We start from the raw sequence: 22,430 nt of genomic DNA, 5'->3' as shown, positions 1-22,430 counted from the left end.
TCTTTATTAGACTCAATTTTTTTTAATAAATAGCTGAATTACGATTCTGTTTATTTCTTTTTTTATCGACTTCTGGGACGTCTGGTGTGAAAGTGTTCCTGAGAAACTCGAGAAGTTTTTTTCTCTGGTTAATCTCTCAACATCGCTGTCCTGATTTTCAGCTAAATTAAATTCAACTCAGATTACACTTTACTGATCATTACTTTTACTTTTCTCTTTTTTCTCTTTCCCCTTTTTTATTTCTCTGTCAGGTTTTCATTCCTATTTCCCCATCTTGCTTTTCTCACATCATCTCTTTCTCTCTCTCTCTCTCTCTCTCTCTATCTATCTCTTTCTCTCTATCTCCATCTCTGTCTCTCTCTCTCTCTCTCTATATATATATATATATATATATATATCTGTCTCTCTCTCTCTCTCTGTCTCTCTCTCTGTCTCTCCCTCTCTCACTGCTTTGAAGTTTTGTCCCTTCATCTCCTTACCTCTTCTTTTTCTTCTGTTTTCTCTCATACTCTTTTACTCTATTTCTTCTTTCTAGCTATTCTTTCCTCTTTTTTTTCATCTCACTATCCTTCCTTCCTTCATTCCTTTCCTTTCTTTCTTTTCTTCTGGAAAAGAACTCGTGTTAATTTATAGTTTTTATTCACTTTTACAATTTTCTTACTTTTTCTGGTTATTCATTTATCCTCTCAATTTATGAACTTTTTTTTTTTTTTGCCTAAATGTCTTCTTGTGATTTATGCGCATATTTACGCCAGATCACACACATATTTATCGCTTCAGCTTTTAACTGCTTTCATGTTTGTTTGTTTATTTATTTATTTATTATGAGCTGAAACTGCACAGAGTTTGATTCGCTGTATTCTGTACTGTTTATATCTAGAAATCTTGCGTACGTTGACGACGCTTCAGCAAACGCTTCTGCTACAAATCATCAAAACTCAAAAAATAACTGCAACATCATGTTTTAAAACATTTTGCTCAAATTGTGTTTCTATCGTCACTTCCGTCGGTTGCCATGGTTTCAGTGGTACCACAGGCTAGCTCAGATTAACGACACAGCGCGCTACAGAACGTATCTAAACACGCTTTAGGTTTATTACGTAATCCTTTTTTTTGTTGAAGTCATTTATATCCACAATAATTGATATATCTTTAAACTGAAATATGTGTGTGTGTGTGTGTGTGTGTTAGGAGGTGGAGGTTGGAGTCCTGATCATACGGACCGCCTGCGCTGGTTGCAGGTCGACCTGCGCGAGAGGATGGAGATCATCGCCGTGGCGACGCAGGGTGCTTCCGGCAGCTCTGATTGGGTGACCAGATACACACTGCTGTACAGCGACACGGGAAGAGACTGGAAACAGTACAGACACGAGGATAACGCTGGAGTGAGTCACTTCCTGCACCAGATCGTGTGTATACATAAAAATAAACAAACAAACAGATAGATAGATAGATAGATAGATAGATAAAAAATAATCACCTCAAATAATCCCGATCACCTCAAATAATCTCAATTGCTTCAAATAATCCCAATCAGATCAAATAAATCCTGAACAGATCGAATAATCCTTATCAAGTAAAATATTACCAATTTCCTCATATAATCCAGATCACCCAATAGATCCCACAAATAATCCTGATCATTAATACTGACTATTATGAAGATAATTGTAACAGATTTCTTGTACAGTGTAAACGGTCGGATATTAAACGGGATTGACATTCAGGCCTCGGGATAAACTGAAAGCCCTCTCGGTCTCCGCGGAGGTAAAAACCTCACTCAGCGGCTCGGCTCGATTTACTCTGCTGCCGTTTCTTTCTCTCTCTCTCTCTCTCTCTCTCTCTCTCTCGGTCTGCTTTCACTCATCTTATTTTGACAACTCTGGAATTGATCGGGAGTCGCTGGAGCCAGAGGTTGCTTCGCCTCCACGTTCAGAGGAAAAACAAACGGGCTTCACCTTCTCCTGAATCGATACGAGACATTTCAGGGTTTGATCACTGACTGGCTCGTTCCCTGTGGTGCTGACACTCAGACAGAGAGAGACAGAGAGAGGGATAGAGAGAGAGAGGGATAGAGAGAGAGAGGGAGAGAGAGATAGAGAGAGAGAGAGAGAGAGAGAGAAACAGGTCTGCTGTTGTCTGGACATTAGAGAGTAACTCAGATGTGATGGCGTGATACAGATGGACTGACTGGATTTACTCTTCATAGTTAAAGTGCTGTCGTCTTTTTTTAGTCTGCGTCTCCGCTGGAGATGTCGAGACACTAATTGCTTCAGCAGCGTCGCTTTCTCAGGAAAAAAACTCTTTGAAGGTGTCGAGTTCTTAATTGGACTGGGACTGAAAAGCGCCAGGACGTTTTGGAAGGAGTAAAGAGCTTCTTAACTTCACTTAGCTCGGAGGATTTCCTCAGGCTACGCTAACCGAGAGCTCCTGCGCTAGCATACAGTTAGTCATGTTACTCTGCGGCGCGACAGCTTCCTGTTAGCTGTGTGTGAGTGTGTGTGTGTGAGTGTGTGTGTGTAAATTAATTCTATATTTACATTAACACACTGAAGAAGTGACATTTAGTTGCAGTTTTTTTTTCCTGACATGTTTTAAATCAGCAGTGACACATCTCAATTTGAGCTACCTTTAAAAAAAGAAGTCACAATTAAAAAAGGTGCATTAATTAAAAAAAAAAAAGAAAGAAAAGTTACCCTGGAAAAGCAAAGAAACTTTTCTTCTGCTTAGCATGTTCTGGGATGCTAGCTAGCATTTCAGCACAGTGACGTGATTGGAGAAAGGTTCAGGTGAGGGGCGGAGTTAATTACAGTAGGTTAAATAATTATTACTTTTATATTTGTGTGTAAATTCTAAACAAATAACGATGATCCTGCTCACTAGAACTCCTATGGATTTTGGGTTTTAAAAAAAAAAAAAAATAGCGTTGGGACTAACGAAGGGAAGAAACGTTGATATTAAAGAGAACATCAGAACTTTGCGTAAAATATTCTGTAAATAAACTGATTTTTTAAAAATTAATTTCAGGGAAACGAATTATAAAACTCACACTTTAAAAATGAACAGAATTCAAAAATCTCATTGGATATAAATTTGCATGGAAATGTTACTAGATATGAAGAAGAAATTCTGACTTATAATTTCCACTCAGATGGTGGGAATTCTGCTTTTTTCCCAGTTGGAAGGCTGGAATTCTGGTTGCTTTTGAGTCAGAAGGTGGAAATTACAGTTTTCCTATTTGGAAGGTGGGAATTGCAGTACTATACAGTGTGCACATGGGAGGTGGGAATTATGGTTTGTTCTCAGTCGGAAGGAAGGAATTATCATTTGTTCCTGTGGGAATTATGGTTTGTTTCTGTAGGAATTATGGTTTGTTCCTATGGGAATTATGGATTGTTTCTGTATGAATTATGGTTTGTTCCAGTGGGAATTATGGTTTGTTTCTGTAGGAATTATGGTTTGTTTCTGTGGGAATTAAGGTTTGTTCCTGTAGGAATTATGGTTTGTTCCTATGGGAATTATGGTTTGTTCCTGTAGGAATTATGGTTTGTTCCTATGGGAATTATGGATTGTTCCTGTGGGAATTAAGGTTTGTTCCTGTGGGAATTATGGTTTGTTCCTGTGGGAATTATGGATTGTTTCTGTAGGAATTATGGTTTGTTCCTGTAGGAATTATGGTTTGTTCCTGTGGGAATTAAGGTTTGTTCCTGTGGGAATTATGGATTGTTCCTGTAGGAATTAAGGTTTGTTCCTGTGGGAATTATGGATTGTTCCTGTAGGAATTAAGGTTTGTTCCTGTGGGAATTATGGATTGTTCCTGTAGGAATTAAGGTTTGTTCCTGTGGGAATTATGGTTTGTTCCAGTGGGAATTATGGATTGTTTCCGTAGGAATTATGGTTTGTTCCTGTGGGAATTATGGATTGTTCCTGTAGGAATTATGGTTTGTTCCTGTGGGAATTATGGATTGTTTCTGTAGGAATTATGGTTTGTTCCTGTGGGAATTATGGATTGTTTCTGTAGGAATTATGGTTTGTTCCTGTGGGAATTATGTTTTTTCCCAGTGAGAATTTTTCCCAGTTAGATGGTGGGAATTATGTTTTTTCTCTATTTCCCACCACACTACACCTACTGATTTACTTTCTGTTTCTCCTCAGGTTTTCCTGGGAAACACAGACGCTGATGGCGTGGTCCATCACAAACTGCCGCACTCCATCCGGACGCGTTACCTGCGTTTCCTGCCGCAGGACTGGAGCGCCGAGGGATGGATCGGCCTGCGGGTGGAAGTGTACGGCTGCTCCTACAGTGAGTGCGGAATTGACACACCTGCAGCCTTCGATTGACCCCAAACACACACACACACACACACACACACACACACACACACACACACCTCGAGGGGAAAAAGCAACCGGATGAAATTGACGTGTTGCTGAGTTTTATCCAAGTCCAAAAATCAAACACGTACAGTACAGTACGCTGTGATGTGAAATCGGACACATCGGGGAATTATTATTATTCCTATTATTTCTTCATCTGGAATTTTAAAATGCAGACTGACATTTATCCGGCAAACAAAAGGAAATCAATCACTCATCCCGAGAGATCCCAAACGATGCCGGACATCTCCGAGCTGAATTATTTATAACGCTCTCCTTGCTTGTTTACGTCCTCGATGGCAGCTGCCCATTTAACACACACACACACACACGCGCACACACACACACACACACACACAGTCAGCAATAAAGTGCATGTCCAGTAAATATCGGTGCAAATCTGTAAGACTTTAGAAACATCATGAATAATAAATAACTTTAGAACGTCAGTGTTTTAAAATCAGTTAAATCAGTCAAGTAAAAATCAGCTATAAATATAAAAAAAAAAAAAAAAAAAAAAAAAAAAAAAAAAAAAACAGCACCTTTTCCTGTAGAACGCTTGCTAGTACTCTTCATGCTAGCTGTTTTCCTATAATCTCAAAATAACGTGTATTTTGTTAGCAATCTTCTTGCTAGCTGGATTTTCTTACACCCTGAGTCTGAGGTGAAGCTAGCATTTGTTCATTCTTCAGTTATTTTTATTAGCATATCTTCATGCTAGCTGCCCCCCAACACACACACACACACACACACACATCCTTTAATCTGAAGTTTATTAGCATTTGCTACTTATATCTGCACAATCTGCTAATCAGAAGTGAGTTTATTAGCAGGATGCTAGGTGTGTTTTTATTAGCAACTGACACTTGTATTAGCAATAAACATGCTAGGCGTTTTCCAGCAAGTGTATCATTAGCATCTTTACGCTAAACTGTGTTTTCCTGTAGGCATTGTATTAGCAATCATTAGCAATTAGCGCTTCTCATGTTGCCTAGGTTTTTAGTATCCTGCTAGTTGAACCTGAGATGTATTTGCGGTGTGTGTGTGTGTGTGTGTGTGTGTGTGTTGGTTTTGACCTCTGGTGTCTGGCTGTGAGGATGAGGAGAAAGCGGCTGTGTGAAAGGCAGCTCAGTTTACCGCGATGATCAAACACGATAAGCCACTGAGCGGACCACACAAGTGTGTGTGTGTGTGTATGTGTGTGTGTGTGTGTGTGTGTGCGTGTGTGTGTCGCTGCTCGAGAGCGCTGCTGTGAGAGTGGCTTGCTAGCTTTATCACGCTAATAAATCAACACAAAGTGTATCTGTGGGTTTCTAATAAGAACTTCAGGCGAGGTTTATAGAAATCAGTAGATAGCTGAGTGTGTGTGTGTGTGTGTGTGTGTGTGTGTGTGTGTGTGTGTGTGTGTGTTAGAGCCAGCAGGTGAGAAATATAATGTGTGTGTGTGTGTGTGTGTGTGTTAGAGCCAGCAGGTGAGAAATATAATGTGTGTGTGTGTGTGTGTGTGTGTTAGAGCCAGCAGGTGAGAAATATAATGTGTGTGTGTGTGTGTGTTAGAGCCAGCAGGTGAGAAATATAATGTGTGTGTGTGTGTGTGTTAGAGCCAGCAGGTGAGAAATATAATGTGTGTGTGTGTGTGTGTGTGTGTGTGTGTTAGAGCCAGCAGGTGAGAAATATAATGTGTGTGTGTGTGTTTGTCACTTTATTCGCATTTACCAAAGATAAAGTCGTCACTGGCCACTTTAATAGGAACACCTAATGCTCAGCTCTTGACCTGTATCTGTGTTATCGTATGCATAGCCATGCTGACGCGTGATTGGCTGTTCGGAGCAGATATACAAGCATTCCTATTAAACTGGCCAGTGAATGTATGTTACATAAGGATGTTTTAAATTTTGTAACCATGGCGACAGAGGCTACAGTTGGGAAATGGCTGCCTCTTTCAGCTAGTTTAATAGCAGAGCGATTAGCTCTTTTCTGTTAGTTTTTCAGCGCTATACGGAGTGACGGATAAAGATACTTCCTGTTACATCAACTTCTACAAACAAACTAATTACCATGACAATGTGCAAAATAACACGCTATATAAAACGCTTATAAAGCTAGCTAGGGGTGGTTTCGCATATCCCGTGTTCACGCTAGCGAATAACAGGCTATTGGTGACTTCCTGCATACGTGCGAGACAAGAAACCGCGATTTCAGCGACTAGCGACGTCGTGATTTTCTCAATTCTCCGCAAATTACTTACGACAGTAAAGCGACAAATCCAAACGATCGTCTCAAGCGATTTCTACGTATCAGTCCAACGTTCCTACAGTTCTCCGCTCACGACTTTAGTTCCTACCTGCGATTATTTCCAGCAGAAATGGAAGAAAAGCTTCTAAGCGTGGTTTCATCTTCTCCTGTCATCTACGAGTGTTCGTTTAACATCTTCTCCTGTCATTAAATGTGTAGAGAGACGTTAGGAAGAAAAATAAAGCTTGGAAGGAAGTAGCAGAGATCGTTAGTGTCTCTGGTGAGTGTATGTAGCTAGTACAGTTATTTTATTTTTTTAATCTAATCTGAGAACGAAGCCAAGAGCGTAACACGTAAATCACACAACTGATTCGATTTTCACGCTGATTAGTGCGTTATGTAATCTGTGTTGAACTCGTTAGCTTTAGAAGCAATGTATAGCTGCTACTGTTTCTCGGACATGGAGTTACTGAGGTCACTTACTCCCACTGAGGCTCCGCCCACCTCTAACCAGCCAGACAGGAAAACAAATTGAGAAGTCTCTGAACTGTGTGTGTGAGTGTGTGTGTGTGAGTGTGTGTTTTAGTGTGTGTGTGTGTGTGAGTGTGTGTGTGTTTATAATAAGTCACCCCGGCACAGCGTCCTATTTATGCCACCGAGACTATTTACCCGATGCTGACACACACTGACTGATTTCTATTTTCAGTGTGTCTGTCAAGGCCAGTCTGTGTGTGTGTGTGTGTGTGTGTGTGTGTGTGTGTGTGTGTCCTCTGGAGGTGCAGATTGAATGTGGTCTGGAGTGGAGAAATACAGAAAGTGACAGATCGTCCTCTTTCTCTCTCAGAGGAGTGTGAATTGAATCAGACAGACACGGTGCTGCTGTCCGGTTCTCTACAGTTCTCTATAAGGTTCTCTATAAGGTTCTCTGTGATTCTCTATAATGTTCTCTGCATGAGGTTCTCTACAGTTCTCTCTGCAGTTCTCTATAAGGTTCTCTGTGGTTCTCTATAAGGTTCTCTGTGGTTCTCTATAAGGGTCTCTGAGGTTCTCTATAATGTTCTCTGTGGTTCTCTATAACGTTCTCTGTGGTTCTCTATAAGGTTCTCTATAAGGTTCTCTGTGGTTCTCTATAATGTTCTCTGCGGTTATCTATAAGGTTCTTTGCAGTTCTCTATAAGGTTCTCTGCATGAGGTTCTCTACAGTTCTCTCTGCAGTTCTCTATAAGGTTCTCTGCAGTTCTCTATAAGGTTCTCTGTGGTTCTGTACAGACCCGAAACCTGCCTGTAACCCAGCCGTGAGCTCTCCTAATCCGTATAACGGACAGAGATCGAGATTTTGCTTTTTATTTAATTTCCTCTCTGATTTCTGTTTCTATAAACTGCTCACATTCTGCTCTTTTAACACATCTGCACTTAGATTAGATTCTGATCCTATAGCATCTTTATGCTTGGATTAGATTCTGCTCCTGAAATAGCTGGATTGGATTCTGATTTATTAGCTCTAGTATGAGATCACATTCTGCCTTAACAGCTCTGCGCTTAGATTAGATTCTGCTCCTTAATTAACTCTGTGCTCAGATTGGACTCTGCTTGAACAGTTTATGTTTATAAAGAAGCTCGAAACTGGATTTTAGGAAGTAAACTCTGTGTTCTTGCCGTTCCTCAGAGTCGGACGTGGCTGATTTCGATGGCAGGAGCGCTCTGCTGTACCGCTTCAACCAGAAGTCCATGAGCACGGTGAAGGACGTGATCTCTCTGCAGTTTAAGAGCGTGAGATCGGACGGCGTCCTGGTCCACGGCGAGGGTCAGAGAGGAGATTACATCACGCTGGAGCTTCAGCGCGGCCGTCTGGCCTTACACATCAACCTGGGTGAGTCCCGAGAGCTCCACCGTCCCAGCCAGCTCAGATACCTCGAGTTCTTCTCCAACACTTTTTTTCTTAAAGTCAAAAGTGATGAAGTATTTTTTCCAACATGAAACTTGCACTTGTCTTTGCAGCTTTAATCTTTATATATATATTCCATGTTACTGAGATGATGTTTAAGTCATTTGAAGTGAAATAAACATGTTAATAAAAATGCTCATAAAATTAATCTTTCTAGACTTTCCATGTTCAGTTTTCTTGCGAATTTTTAAAAATATTATTAACAGTTGAATTAAAAACAGAAATATGAGCAGTGGAATAAGGAAATATCTGAAGATAATATTTTACAATCTTAATGGTTTAGGTCTGATCTGGAAAAGGAATGATCTGGAATTCAATACGTTTCCAGAAGTTTTCCAGGAAAAATGTCTCATGTCCCGTGGCTGGATAGCTACTGAAATCACGTACATTACAAAGAGTTATGAAATTACGAGTTACAAAGAGTCACGAAGACGAAGTTCGTCTGATGTAAAGGAAATAAAATTAGTTTTTGATCATCGTTTATTTTTTTATACGATGAAACCGAACGATAATCGGTGAAATGGTTTAGCGTGATGTTCAGCCGACACGCCTGTTCTCTCAAACAGTTCTTCAGTCATATTCTTCTCCTCACTTCATCCCATCTCTGTTCATCTCCCCGGGTGTTTCCTCACTCGTTCTCTCGCACTCGTTCTCCGTCGACGCCCCAGGAGCTCGGTTCCTCCGCTGTGATCTCAGCAGGCAGCTGTGAATTATCTCTTCTTGTCATTTTTTTCTGCTCTTCAAACCTCTCATCTCTCCCACATTCTACTTCTCTCTCTCTCTCTCTCTCTCTTTTTCTTATTCCTTTCTAATCTTCCCCTCCACTGAATCTTAACACTCAGCCATCAGACTTTAACAATAGAGGTCACACAAGGTCGGGAAAACTCCACACACATTCACGTATACAGTACATGGTTACACCACAGCGCTCCTGAATTCTAGATTCTGATTGGTCAGAAAGTGTTGATTAGTTTTCTAGAAGGAGCAGCTCTGTTTATATTAATGAGCTACTTCTAATATGTTATCGTTACTATAGTAACAGATCATTCACTTGTACAAGAGGCCAAGAGTAACTCCGAAAGGGTCAGACGGGACACTCCACAAAGCCGGACGAGCGTGTACGAAATTCCCGGAGTTTACTAAACTTTGGGAAATGTTGGAACGTTGGTGATGTTGGTGCCAAACTTGTGGAAAATGTTTCTCTGGTCTGATGAGACCAAAATTGCTACATTTTGCAGAAACCAAAAGTCACCCTGAGAGCACCATCAGTACAGCGAAGCACGGTGGTGGTAGCATCGTGTTCAGCTTTCCCCTCGTCCTCCTGGTTATTTCTCTGACCAGAGTAGCAGTTGTGCCGCAATCTTTCCATTTTTTAATAACAGATTTAATATTGTTTAAAGTTTGGGATTTTTTTTATAACCAAAACCCTGATTAATACTTTTTAAGAACGTTTCTCCGGGATTGTTTTGATCGTTCCTTGGTCTTCATGATGCTGTGTGTTTAGGTATGTTCATCACTTTTGATAGGAACTGGTAACAACCGAACTTATTGAAGGCTTCCACAGTAAACAATGGGGCGAATACTTATGAATCACAAGATTTTCATTTTCTGTTTATAAAAGATTTTTGTAAACTACATTGTCTTTTCCCTGTACTTCAATATTATGCGTTATTTTGCCATAAAATCCCAATTAAGTCCATTTCAGTTGCAGACTGTTACACTACAAAATGTTCTGTGAAAAGTTCTAGGGGGGTGAATACTTACGCAACACACTGTATGTATATTGTTTTTAATATCGTCTCTTGTATTCGCGTTCTCTCACCGTAGACGATGCTAAAGCTCATCCCAGTAGCGCTCACGTCTCGGTCTCTCTGGGAAGTCTCCTGGACGATCAGCACTGGCACTCGGTCCTGATCGAGCGCTTCAACAAGCAGATAAACTTCACCGTGGACCGCATGACGCGCCACGTTCGCTCCGGAGGAATAGGGGACTCGCTGGAGGTCGACTACGAAGTGAGCATTGGATTGTAATAATAGTGTGATTTTCGGATTTTGAAAGAATTCCCAAAAGCAGATTAAAAATCCAATTTTTCATGCAAGACACATTACGCAGCTTATTCTTGTAACGTATATTTAAATCTCCGAAAGTTAACTTGACGTCACTAGCGTAAAGAGTCACGATTCTAAATTTTACACTCATTAGTGCACCAACTGTTGGACGCTTTACTGTTTTATAATGCAGCGTTGTTCATGTTTCCTCGTCCATCAAGCACAACTAAGTAATAACTAACTAACTAACCAGTAGCTAACAAGTAATAACTAACGACTTCGTACAGTTTCTTTTCAGCAAAACTCTGAACTAAATGATTTACGGCAACAACTTGGGGGCTTTGGAAATTTTTTTTTTCTTCACAAAATCATGTTGTGACTGTTACTATGGTGTGTAGCTGTTAGCATGAAGCAGTATGTTAGCATGTGTGTACGATTAAACAGGCTAAAGTGGCGTAGTCAGGACTATAGAGGGTGGCGCTAACTTCATTTTAAACTTTTAACATCAACATCTATAAATTTCAGTTTGTTCTACATTTTCCTAACATTCTGAACGTTTTTGTCTATTTGTTCATATTTTCTTGGTTTCACAAAGCTCAGTATCGGTGGCGTTCCTCTGCCCGGCAAACCGGGAACGTTCCTGCGCAAGAACTTCCACGGCTGTATGGAGAACCTCTACTACAACGGCGTGAACATCATCGACCTGGCCAAGCGCAAGAAACCACAGATCTACAGCGTGGTGAGGGATTTTATAATCGTTTTATTTATTGTGGAAATAATTTTTTAATTTCTGTCGTGTTTCCTGTGGAGTGGAAATCTTTTCTTCAGCTAAATCAGATGGTACAGACGAGTATAAGCTTTGTGGCTGTAGAGCCATTAATTCTCAACATGCACAAACATGGCATTTCTCAAGGTGTTTGATCATCAGGCTCCATCGTGTCTGATCAGAGCTGCTTTTAATCCGATGTGTCAGTGATCAGACGTCGGCGTGTCCTGCCGGACTTTACTGAGATGGAGATGTGAGAACTCTGGATTACGCAGAGTTTTCTCTCGGTGTGAGTAATGGACGGCTCTCTCGGGGGCTTTTAAACTCCAATTAGCGAGAGGAAATGAAGCATCGTGCCATAGCCGAGAGAGAGAGAGAGACAGAAATGACAGATCATACAGAAATATTTCACGACTGAGAGATTATAAAAACCTTCGGAGAAGAAGGCTGGGCTTTTTCTGCTTTCGTTTCTCTGAACTGCTGAATTAAAAATGAATCTTTAACAATCCCCAGTATATTTATTCCATTTTATTTATCTTTATTCAGGAAAATGAGTCAGTGTTTGGCTTCCAGTGACATTCTGTAAAGCACAAAACTAGCTAACACCGGTTAAATAACAATAATAATAATAATAATAATAATAATAATAATAATAATAATAAAAACTCGTTTCAGTTAACTAGCTAAAATCTCACCCTACGCAGAATGCAGTCCTTCAGAACTGAACAGAACTGTGGGTTTGTGAAATTGTGAAAAAAATGATATCTCAGCGAGTGAATTTATCTTCAGTATGAGCAAAGTTATTTATTAAATTTATTGCGTTTCCTATTATAATAAGCTCCACTCTTCTGGAAGTCTTTCCACTAGATGTTGGAGCGTGGCTGTGGGGATTTGTGTTCATTCAGCTACAAGAGCATTAGTGAGGTCAGGCGCTGATGTTGGGATGTCGAGGAGGTCTGGGGTTCAGTCGGTGTTCCAGATCATCCCAAAGGTGTTCAGTGGGGTTGAGGTCAGGGCTCTGTGCAGGACACTTGAGTTCTTCCACTCCAACCTTCACACACCATGTCTTCATGGAGCTCGCTTTGTGCACAGGGGCATTGTCATGCTGGAGCAGGTTTGAGTCTCTTAGCTCCAGTGAAGGGAAACTGTAATGCTACAGCACACAGAGATGTTCTATACAACTGTGTGCTTCAGACTTTGTGGGAACAGTTTGGAGAAGAACCACATATGGGTGTGATGGTCAGGGGTGCACAAACTTTTGGCCATATAGTGTATCTAAAAAAACCTCAATTCCTCAGTTCCTGAAGATGGAGGAAGCTGCAGATTGGAGCAAATATCTGACTGAAATAATGGAGAGAATCTAAAAGAGGATGTGAAAGAGTTTGGATGCAGCTATAAATTTCTGAAGGGGGTACAAACTTTTGCACTTGCGTCAGATTTGATCGTACACTATAAGGAACGTGTGTGACACCTGAGGAACATGATGTGTGTGTTATTGCTGTACGTGACAGTTCTATTTTCTTTCTATTATACTAAGGGTGTACAAACTTTCACACCCAACTGTACCAAGTCATGTACCGTAACTCCCGTCATGAACAGTTTCTCTGGTGTGTGTGTGTGTGTGTGTGTGTTTCAGGGTAACGTGACCTTTTCCTGCTCAGAGCCTGCATCGGTCTCAGCCACGTTCCTGAGCTCCAGCAGCAGCTTCCTGCAGATTCCGGCGGATTTATCGGTGCTGACGGAGACGGATAACGTCGAGACGTCCGGATGGAGCGCGAGTTTCCAGTTTCGTACGTGGAACAGAGACGCCATGCTCATGTGGATCGGCCTGGAGGGGGCGGAGAAACTTCTGCTGCTGTTGAGCGACACACAGCTGAGGCTCACGCACCACCGATCAGCGCTGCAGAGCTCGGAGATCACCGTCGGTCAGCCGTGTGTGTGTGTGTGTGTGTGTGTGTGTGTGTGTGTGTGGGACAGCATTGTAACGTGCCGTGTCCTCCTGCAGGCCGCAGTCTGAGCGATGGACTCTGGCACTCCGTCTCAGTAAAGCTGAATGGACTTCAGGCTTCCGTCTCCGTGGACAACGATTCTCCGTCCAGCATGATGCTCGGACGTCACGCGCATCCCGGGAACACCGTCATAATCGGAGGTGAGGGCGTGCGCGCTAATGCTAACACGCACCTAATGTTTATGCAAACTGCTCTGAAATATTTAATCGTAATAAACAATAAGAATAATAATCATAACAAGAAGTACGCAGTGAAGAAGTGCTAGCAGTGTGACTTTGCTAGTTAGTACAGCACTCATATATTGAAGATGTTTTTTTTTAAAAAATGAAAAGTTTCCGAATAATTTAGAAAAAAACGAATCAGAGTTTGTTCTGACGACGTAGCAGGTCCCTCAGATTCTACAGAAGAGTCATGAAAACATACAGACGCTAGCGCTACGGAGCAGGGTTACCTTCTACAACAACCCACTACTCTCTACTATCACCAGCATGCTAGCATGAAAGCTAACACACACTTCCTCTGAGACACGTGTACTTCCTTTAGTGGGGCAGGAGTCGCTTAGCTCTGAGTGTATGCTAACGACATGCGAACAGAGCTGTAAAAGAGTATGTGTGTGTATTAGAGAGAGAGAGAGAGAGAGAGAAAGAGAGAGAGAGAGAGAGTGTTTATTGCTTAATCAGTGGAAGAGCAGATGGCGTTCTACAGTGTCACGGCGTTCTACGGCGCTGCGACGGGAAAATGAAAAGTGGCACTGTGCAGCTCTGGGTTACAGAGAGTGATGGTGCGGCCGAGCTGGAGATAAATATAGCTGTGAGAAAGCGTCGCTATGACACCACGTCTGACCTAAACCTCAGCGTCCTGACCCGGTGTCCGCTCTTCAAGGGATCAGCAGGGGATCCGCAGGGGATCAATAGGGGATCTGCAGGGGATCTGCAGAGGATCAGCAGGGGATCCACATGGGATCTGCAGGGGATCAGCACGGGATCAGCACAGGATCAGTAGGGGATGTGCACGGGATCAGCAGGGGATCTGCATGGGATCTGCACGGGATCAGTAGGGGATCTGCATGGGATCTGCACGGGATCAGCACAGGATCAGTAGGGGATCAGTAGGGGATCGGCACGGGATTAGCACAGGATCAGTAGGGGATCAGTAGGGGATCTGCACGGGATCAGCACAGGATCAGTAGGGGATCAGTAGGGGATCTGCACGGGATCAGCACAGGATCAGTAGGGGATCAGTAGGGGATCTGCACGGGATCAGCACGGGACCTGCACGGGATCAGCATGGGATCGCTGCTGGGTTTCTGGATCATACTGTTGAGTGCAAAAGAAATGTATTTACTAACCAAACAAAACATTTAGGCTCGTGCTAATAATACAATTAAAGGAAAATTCCTTCCTAAATGATGTAAATATTAATCTTTTTTTTAATCTTTCAATGTTTATTCCTTTCCAGCGCCGCATTTTAACATCAGAATACGCTGCTACGAGTTTACACTCAAACAATATGCCAAAAGACACTTTATTTCTCCGCCCAATAAAAACAGCACACGAGCCACTCGACGTATAATCTGGAATGATTGACAGTTGCGCCATTCTCTGTTATTAACTGATGCCCTGGAAGCCCCGCCCCCTTCCTCCATCTCACACAGCAACTAGATATTAATGTACTTTTATTCATGCTCATGTTCATGTTCATGTTTCTCTGCAGGATGCCCAGCATCATCAGCCAATCAGGGCTGCCGGAACCCCACGCTGGCCTATCAGGGCTGCATGCGCTCCATCGTCCTTAACAACCGTCCGCTCGACTTGTACCGTGTGCAGCAAGGGCTTCTGGGTAACTACAGCGAGCTCCAAATCGACACCTGCGGCATCCAAGACAGGTAACAAAACGTTCTTCAACATTCAGCGTTAAACAGTTAACTAGCTTTATAGTAAGCATCTTTAATGTAAACTAGCATTATGGTAAACATCTTAATAGTGAATTAGCGTTATAGTAAACAACGAAATAGTGAACTAGCGTTATAGTAAACAACGAAATAGTGAACTAGCGTTATAGTAAACATCTTTAATGTAAACTAGCATTATGGTAAACAACTTAATAGTGAACTAGCGTTATAATAAACAAATTAATAATGAACTAGCGTTATAGTAAACAAATTTATAGTGAACTAGCATTAAAGTAAACAACTTAATAGTGAACTAGCGTTATAGTAAACAACTTAATAGTGAACTAGCGTTATAATAAACAAATTAATAATGAACTAGTGTTATAGTAAACAAATTAATAGTGAACTAGGCTTATAGTAAACAACTTAATAGTGAACTAGCGTTATAGTAAACAAATTAATAGTGAACTAGGGTTATAGTAAACAACTTAATAGTGAACTAGGCTTATAGTAAACAAATTAATAGTGAACTAGGCTTATAGTAAACAATAAATAGTGAACAGTGTTATAGTAAACAACTACAACATAAACTAGCGTTATAGTAAACAAATTAATAGTGAACTAGCTTTATAGTAAACAGTGTAAACTGTTAAACATCTTAAACAAGAAGTTGTATTATATTATGTGAAAGTTTTTGATTTCAGGGAAAATGTTGATGTGATACGATGAACACGAGGTTTGAAATTGTCCAAACAGCGAGATATCCAGGGATTCTTCGTTCATGAATCTGTAAATCATGCTAATCTGCCGTGTCATTCTGAAGGATTTGTAACCGTAGCAGCACGACTCACGCATACTAAACACGGTGAAATGACCGAGTGTGTGTGTGTGTGTGTGTGTGTGTGAGGAGTGTGTAAAGGAGTGTGTGAAGAGTGTGTGAGGTTCCGAGCAGCGGCTGCAGCCTTCACGCCTCTGAGAGAGTGGAGTAGGTGATTAGCCAGGGAGAGTGCAGATTACAGGCATTGTTCAGAGAAATAGCACCTCGCTAAGTGGTACTTACTTACGTGTGTGTGTGTGTGTGTGTGTGTGTGTGTGTGTGTCATTGCACACTCCCTCATGCAGCAAACTGATTTGAAAGGATGGAGACAATCCCTCCATCATGGAAAGAGGGAGGAGGAAAATACAGAGAGAAGAAAAGAGAAAAGGGAGAGAAAAAAAAGTCTAAGAGATGAAAAGAAGGAAAAAGAGATAAAGATAGAAAGATAGCTAGACAGAGAGAAATGCTAGTTATAACGCTAGTGTGTGTGTTAGTGTGTTTACTATAACGCTAGTGTGTGTGTTAGTGTGTTTACTATAACGCTAGTGTGTGTGTTAGTGTGTTTACTATAAAACTAGTGTGTGTGTTAGTGTGTTTACTATAACGCTAGTGTGTGTGTTAGTGTGTTTACTATAACGCTAGTGTGTGTGTTAGTGTGTTTACTATAAAGCTAGTGTGTGTGTTAGTGTGTTTACTATAACGCTAGTGTGTGTGTTAGTGTGTTTACTATAACGCTAGTGTGTGTGTTAGTGTGTTTACTATAAAGCTAGTGTGTGTGTTAGTGTGTTTACTATAACGCTAGTGTGTGTGTTAGTGTTTACTATAACGCTAGTGTGTGTGAGAGTGTGTTTACTATAACGCTAGTGTGTGTGTTAGTGTGTTTACTATAACGCTAGTGTGTGTGTTAGTGTGTTTACTATAACGCTAGTGTGTGTGTTAGTGTGTTTACTATAAAGCTAGTGTGTGTGAGAGTGTGTTTACTATAACGCTAGTCTGTGTTAGTGTTTACTGTAATGCTAGTGTGTGTGTATGTTAGTGTGTTTACTATAACGCTAGTGTGTGTGTTAGTGTGTTTACTATAAAGCTAGTGTGTGTGTTAGTGTGTTTACTATAAAGCTAGTGTGTGTGTTAGTGTGTTTACTGTAAAGCTAGTGTGTGTGTTAGTGTGTTTACTATAACGCTAGTGTGTGTGTTAGTGTGTTTACTATAACACTAGTGTGTGTGTTAGTGTTTACTATAACGCTAGTGTGTGTGTTAGTGTGTTTACTATAACGCTAGTGTGTGTGTTAGTGTGTTTACTATAAAGCTAGTGTGTGTGTTAGTGTGTTTACTATAAAGCTAGTGTGTGTGTTAGTGTGTTTACTGTAAAGCTAGTGTGTGTGTTAGTGTGTTTACTATAACGCTAGTGTGTGTGTTAGTGTGTTTACTATAACGCTAGTGTGTGTGTTAGTGTGTTTACTATAACGCTAGTGTGTGTGTTAGTGTGTTTACTGTAACGCTAGTCTGTGTTAGTGTTTACTGTAATGCTAGTGTGTGTGTATGTTAGTGTGTTTACTATAACGCTAGTGTGTGTGTTAGTGTGTTTACTATAAAGCTAGTGTGTGTGTTAGTGTGTTTACTATAAAGCTAGTGTGTGTGTTAGTGTGTTTACTGTAAAGCTAGTGTGTGTGTTAGTGTGTTTACTATAACGCTAGTGTGTGTGTTAGTGTGTTTACTATAACACTAGTGTGTGTGTTAGTGTTTACTATAACGCTAGTGTGTGTGTTAGTGTGTTTACTATAACGCTAGTGTGTGTGTTAGTGTGTTTACTATAAAGCTAGTGTGTGTGTTAGTGTGTTTACTATAAAGCTAGTGTGTGTGTTAGTGTGTTTACTGTAAAGCTAGTGTGTGTGTTAGTGTGTTTACTATAACGCTAGTGTGTGTGTTAGTGTGTTTACTATAACGCTAGTGTGTGTGTTAGTGTGTTTACTATAACGCTAGTGTGTGTGTTAGTGTGTTTACTATAACGCTAGTGTGTGTGTTAGTGTTTACTATAACGCTAGTGTGTGTGTTAGTGTGTTTACTATAAAGCTAGTGTGTGTGTTAGTGTTTACTATAACGCTAGTGTGTGTGTTAGTGTGTTTACTATAACGCTAGTGTGTGTGTTAGTGTGTTTACTATAAAACTAGTGTGTGTGTTAGTGTGTTTACTGTAACGCTAGTGTGTGTGTTAGTGTGTTTACTATAAAGCTAGTGTGTGTTAGTGTGTTTACTATAACGCTAGTGTGTGTGTTAGTGTGTTTACTATAAAACTAGTGTGTGTGTTAGTGTGTTTACTATAAAGCTAGTGTGTGTTAGTGTGTTTACTATAAAACTAGTGTGTGTGTTAGTGTGTTTACTATAAAGCTAGTGTGTGTGTTAGTGTGTTTACTATAACGCTAGTGTGTGTTAGTGTGTTTACTATAAAGCTAGTGTGTGTTAGTGTGTTTACTATAAAACTAGTGTGTGTGTTAGCGTGTTTACTATAACGCTGTGTTAGTGTGTTTACTATAACGCAAGTGTGTGTGTTAGTGTGTTTACTGTAATGATAGTGTGTGTGTTAGTGTGTTTACTATAACGCTAGTGTGTGTGTTAGTGGGTTTACTATAACGCTAGTGTGTGTGTTAGTGTGTTTACTGTAACGCTAGTGTGTGTGTTAGTGTGTTTACTATAACGCTAGTGTGTGTGTTAGTGTGTTTACTATAACGCTAGTGTGTGTGTTAGTGTGTTTACTATAACGCAAGTGTGTGTGTTAGTGTGTTTACTGTAATGATAGTGTGTGTGTTAGTGTGTTTACTAAAACGCTAGTGTGTGTGTTAGTGTGTTTACTATAATGCTAGTGTGTGTGTTAGTGTGTTTACTATAACGCTAGTGTGTGTGTTAGTGTGTTTACTATAACGCTAGTGTGTGTGTTAGTGTGTTTACTATAACGCTATTGTGTGTGTGTTAGTGTTTACTATAACGCTAGTGTGTGTTAGTGTGTTTACTATAACGCTGGTGTGTGTGTTAGTGTGTTTACTATAACGCTAGTGTGTGTGTTAGTGTGTTTACTATAACGCTAGTGTGTGTGTTAGTGTGTTTACTATAACGCTATTGTGTGTGTGTTAGTGTTTACTATAACGCTAGTGTGTGTGTTAGTGTGTTTACTATAATGCTAGTGTGTGTGTTAGTGTGTTTACTATAACGCTAGTGTGTGTGTTAGTGTGTTTACTATAACGCTAGTGTGTGTGTGTTAGTGTGTTTACTATAACGCTAGTGTGTGTGTTAGTGTGTTTACTATAAAACTAGTGTGTGTGTTAGTGTGTTTACTATAAAGCTAGTGTGTGTTAGTGTGTTTACTATAAAACTAGTGTGTGTGTTAGTGTGTTTACTATAACGCTAGTGTGTGTGTTAGTGTGTTTACTATAAAGCTAGTGTGTGTTAGTGTGTTTACTATAAAACTAGTGTGTGTGTTAGTGTGTTTACTATAACGCTAGTGTGTGTGTTAGTGTGTTTACTATAAAGCTAGTGTGTGTGTTAGTGTGTTTACTATAAAACTAGTGTGTGTGTTAGTGTGTTTACTATAACACTAGTGTGTGTGTTAGTGTTTACTATAAAACTAGTGTGTGTGTTAGTGTGTTTACTATAACGCTAGTGTGTGTTAGTGTGTTTACTATAAAACTAGTGTGTGTGTTAGTGTGTTTACTATAAAGCTAGTGTGTGTGTTAGTGTGTTTACTATAATGCTAGTGTGTGTTAGTGTGTTTACTATAACGCTATTGTGTGTGTGTGTTAGTGTTTACTATAACGCTAGTGTGTGTGTTAGTGTGTTTACTATAATGCTAGTGTGTGTGTTAGTGTGTTTACTATAACGCTATTGTGTGTGTGTGTTAGTGTTTACTATAACGCTAGTGTGTGTGTTAGTGTGTTTACTATAACGCTATTGTGTGTGTGTGTTAGTGTTTACTATAACGCTAGTGTGTGTGTTAGTGTGTTTACTATAATGCTAGTGTGTGTGTGTTTTAGTGTTTACTATAACGCTAGTGTGTGTGTTAGTGTGTTTACTATAACGCTAGTGTGTGTGTTAGTGTGTTTACTATAAAGCTAGTGTGTGTGTTAGTGTGTTTACTATAAAACTAGTGTGTGTGTTAGTGTGTTTACTATAACGCTAGTGTGTGTGTTATTGTGTTTACTATAACGTTAGTGTGTGTTAGTGTGTTTACTATAAAACTAGTGTGTGTGTTAGTGTGTTTACTATAAAGCTAGTGTGTGTGTTAGTGTGTTTACTATAATGCTAGTGTGTGTGTTAGTGTGTTTACTATAACGCTATTGTGTGTGTGTGTTAGTGTTTACTATAACGCTAGTGTGTGTGTTAGTGTGTTTACTATAATGCTAGTGTGTGTGTGTTTTAGTGTTTACTATAACGCTAGTGTGTGTGTTAGTGTGTTTACTATAACGCTAGTGTGTGTGTTAGTGTGTTTACTATAACGCTAGTGTGTGTGTTAGTGTGTTTACTATAAAGCTAGTGTGTGTGTTAGTGTGTTTACTATAACGCTAGTGTGTGTGTTAGTGTGTTTACTATAAAACTAGTGTGTGTGTTAGTGTGTTTACTATAACGCTAGTGTGTGTTAGTGTGTTTACTATAAAACTAGTGTGTGTGTTAGTGTGTTTACTATAAAGCTAGTGTGTGTGTTAGTGTGTTTACTATAACGCTAGTGTGTGTTAGTGTGTTTACTATAAAACTAGTGTGTGTGTTAGTGTGTTTACTATAAAGCTAGTGTGTGTGTTAGTGTGTTTACTATAACGCTAGTGTGTGTTAGTGTGTTTACTATAAAACTAGTGTGTGTGTTAGTGTGTTTACTATAAAGCTAGTGTGTGTGTTAGTGTGTTTACTATAATGCTAGTGTGTGTGTTAGTGTGTTTACTATAACGCTATTGTGTGTGTGTGTTAGTGTTTACTATAACGCTAGTGTGTGTGTTAGTGTGTTTACTATAATGCTAGTGTGTGTGTGTTTTAGTGTTTACTATAACGCTAGTGTGTGTGTTAGTGTGTTTACTATAACGCTAGTGTGTGTGTTAGTGTGTTTACTATAACGCTAGTGTGTGTGTTAGTGTGTTTACTATAAAGCTAGTGTGTGTGTTAGTGTGTTTACTATAAAACTAGTGTGTGTGTTAGTGTGTTTACTATAAAGCTAGTGTGTGTTAGTGTGTTTACTATAAAACTAGTGTGTGTGTTAGTGTGTTTACTATAACGCTAGTGTGTGTGTTATTGTGTTTACTATAACGCTAGTGTGTGTGTTAGTGTGTTTACTATAACGCTAGTGTGTGTGTGAGTGTGTTTACTATAAAACTAGTGTGTGTGTTAGTGTGTTTACTATAAAGCTAGTGTGTGTGTTAGTGTGTTTACTATAATGCTAGTGTGTGTGTTAGTGTGTTTACTATAACGCTAGTGTGTGTGTTAGTGTGTTTACTATAACGCTATTGTGTGTGTGTGTTAGTGTTTACTATAACGCTAGTGTGTGTGTTAGTGTGTTTACTATAATGCTAGTGTGTGTGTGTTTTAGTGTTTACTATAACGCTAGTGTGTGTGTTAGTGTGTTTACTATAACGCTAGTGTGTGTGTTAGTGTGTTTACTATAACGCTAGTGTGTGTGTTAGTGTGTTTACTATAAAGCTAGTGTGTGTGTTAGTGTGTTTACTATAACGCTAGTGTGTGTGTTAGTGTGTTTACTATAACGCTGGTGTGTGTGTTAGTGTGTTTACTATAACGCTAGTGTGTGTGTTAGTGTGTTTACTATAACGCTAGTGTGTGTGTTAGTGTGTTTACTATAACGCTATTGTGTGTGTGTTAGTGTTTACTATAACGCTAGTGTGTGTGTTAGTGTGTTTACTATAATGCTAGTGTGTGTGTTAGTGTGTTTACTATAACGCTAGTGTGTGTGTTAGTGTGTTTACTATAACGCTAGTGTGTGTGTTAGTGTGTTTACTATAAAACTAGTGTGTGTGTTAGTGTGTTTACTATAAAGCTAGTGTGTGTTAGTGTGTTTACTATAAAACTAGTGTGTGTGTTAGTGTGTTTACTATAAAGCTAGTGTGTGTGTTAGTGTGTTTACTATAAAGCTAGTGTGTGTTAGTGTGTTTACTATAAAACTAGTGTGTGTGTTAGTGTGTTTACTATAACGCTAGTGTGTGTGTGTTAGTGTGTTTACTATAACGCTAGTGTGTGTGTTAGTGTGTTTACTATAAAACTAGTGTGTGTGTTAGTGTGTTTACTATAACGCTAGTGTGTGTTAGTGTGTTTACTATAAAACTAGTGTGTGTGTTAGTGTGTTTACTATAAAGCTAGT

General features: G+C 39.9%; 1 protein-coding gene across 2 annotated transcripts in view; it reads left to right on the top strand.

Annotated features, from left to right (window-relative positions):
• cntnap5b (contactin associated protein family member 5b) overlaps positions 1-22,430 on the top strand; it is a 61,709-nt gene that overhangs the window by 15,823 nt on the left and 23,456 nt on the right. The window contains exons 3-10 of one of the 2 annotated variants that reach the window (XM_034299849.2): positions 1,192-1,385; positions 4,156-4,303; positions 8,279-8,482; positions 10,385-10,569; positions 11,201-11,344; positions 13,008-13,296; positions 13,377-13,520; positions 15,094-15,265. In XM_034299849.2, coding sequence (XP_034155740.2) covers positions 1,192-1,385; positions 4,156-4,303; positions 8,279-8,482; positions 10,385-10,569; positions 11,201-11,344; positions 13,008-13,296; positions 13,377-13,520; positions 15,094-15,265 — 1,480 coding nt within the window. Of the gene's footprint in view, positions 1-1,191; positions 1,386-4,155; positions 4,304-7,211; positions 7,521-8,278; positions 8,483-10,384; positions 10,570-11,200; positions 11,345-13,007; positions 13,297-13,376; positions 13,521-15,093; positions 15,266-22,430 lie in introns of those variants that run through there. The other variant, XM_034299851.2, reaches the window with a different exon arrangement.

This window comes from Pangasianodon hypophthalmus, chromosome 25 (genome assembly GCF_027358585.1).
Source record: "Pangasianodon hypophthalmus isolate fPanHyp1 chromosome 25, fPanHyp1.pri, whole genome shotgun sequence".
In the NCBI taxonomy this organism is placed as follows: Eukaryota; Metazoa; Chordata; class Actinopteri; order Siluriformes; family Pangasiidae; genus Pangasianodon; species Pangasianodon hypophthalmus.
The sequence above is the reverse complement of the archived record's forward strand: the minus strand, read 5'-3'. Positions and strand labels throughout refer to the sequence as shown.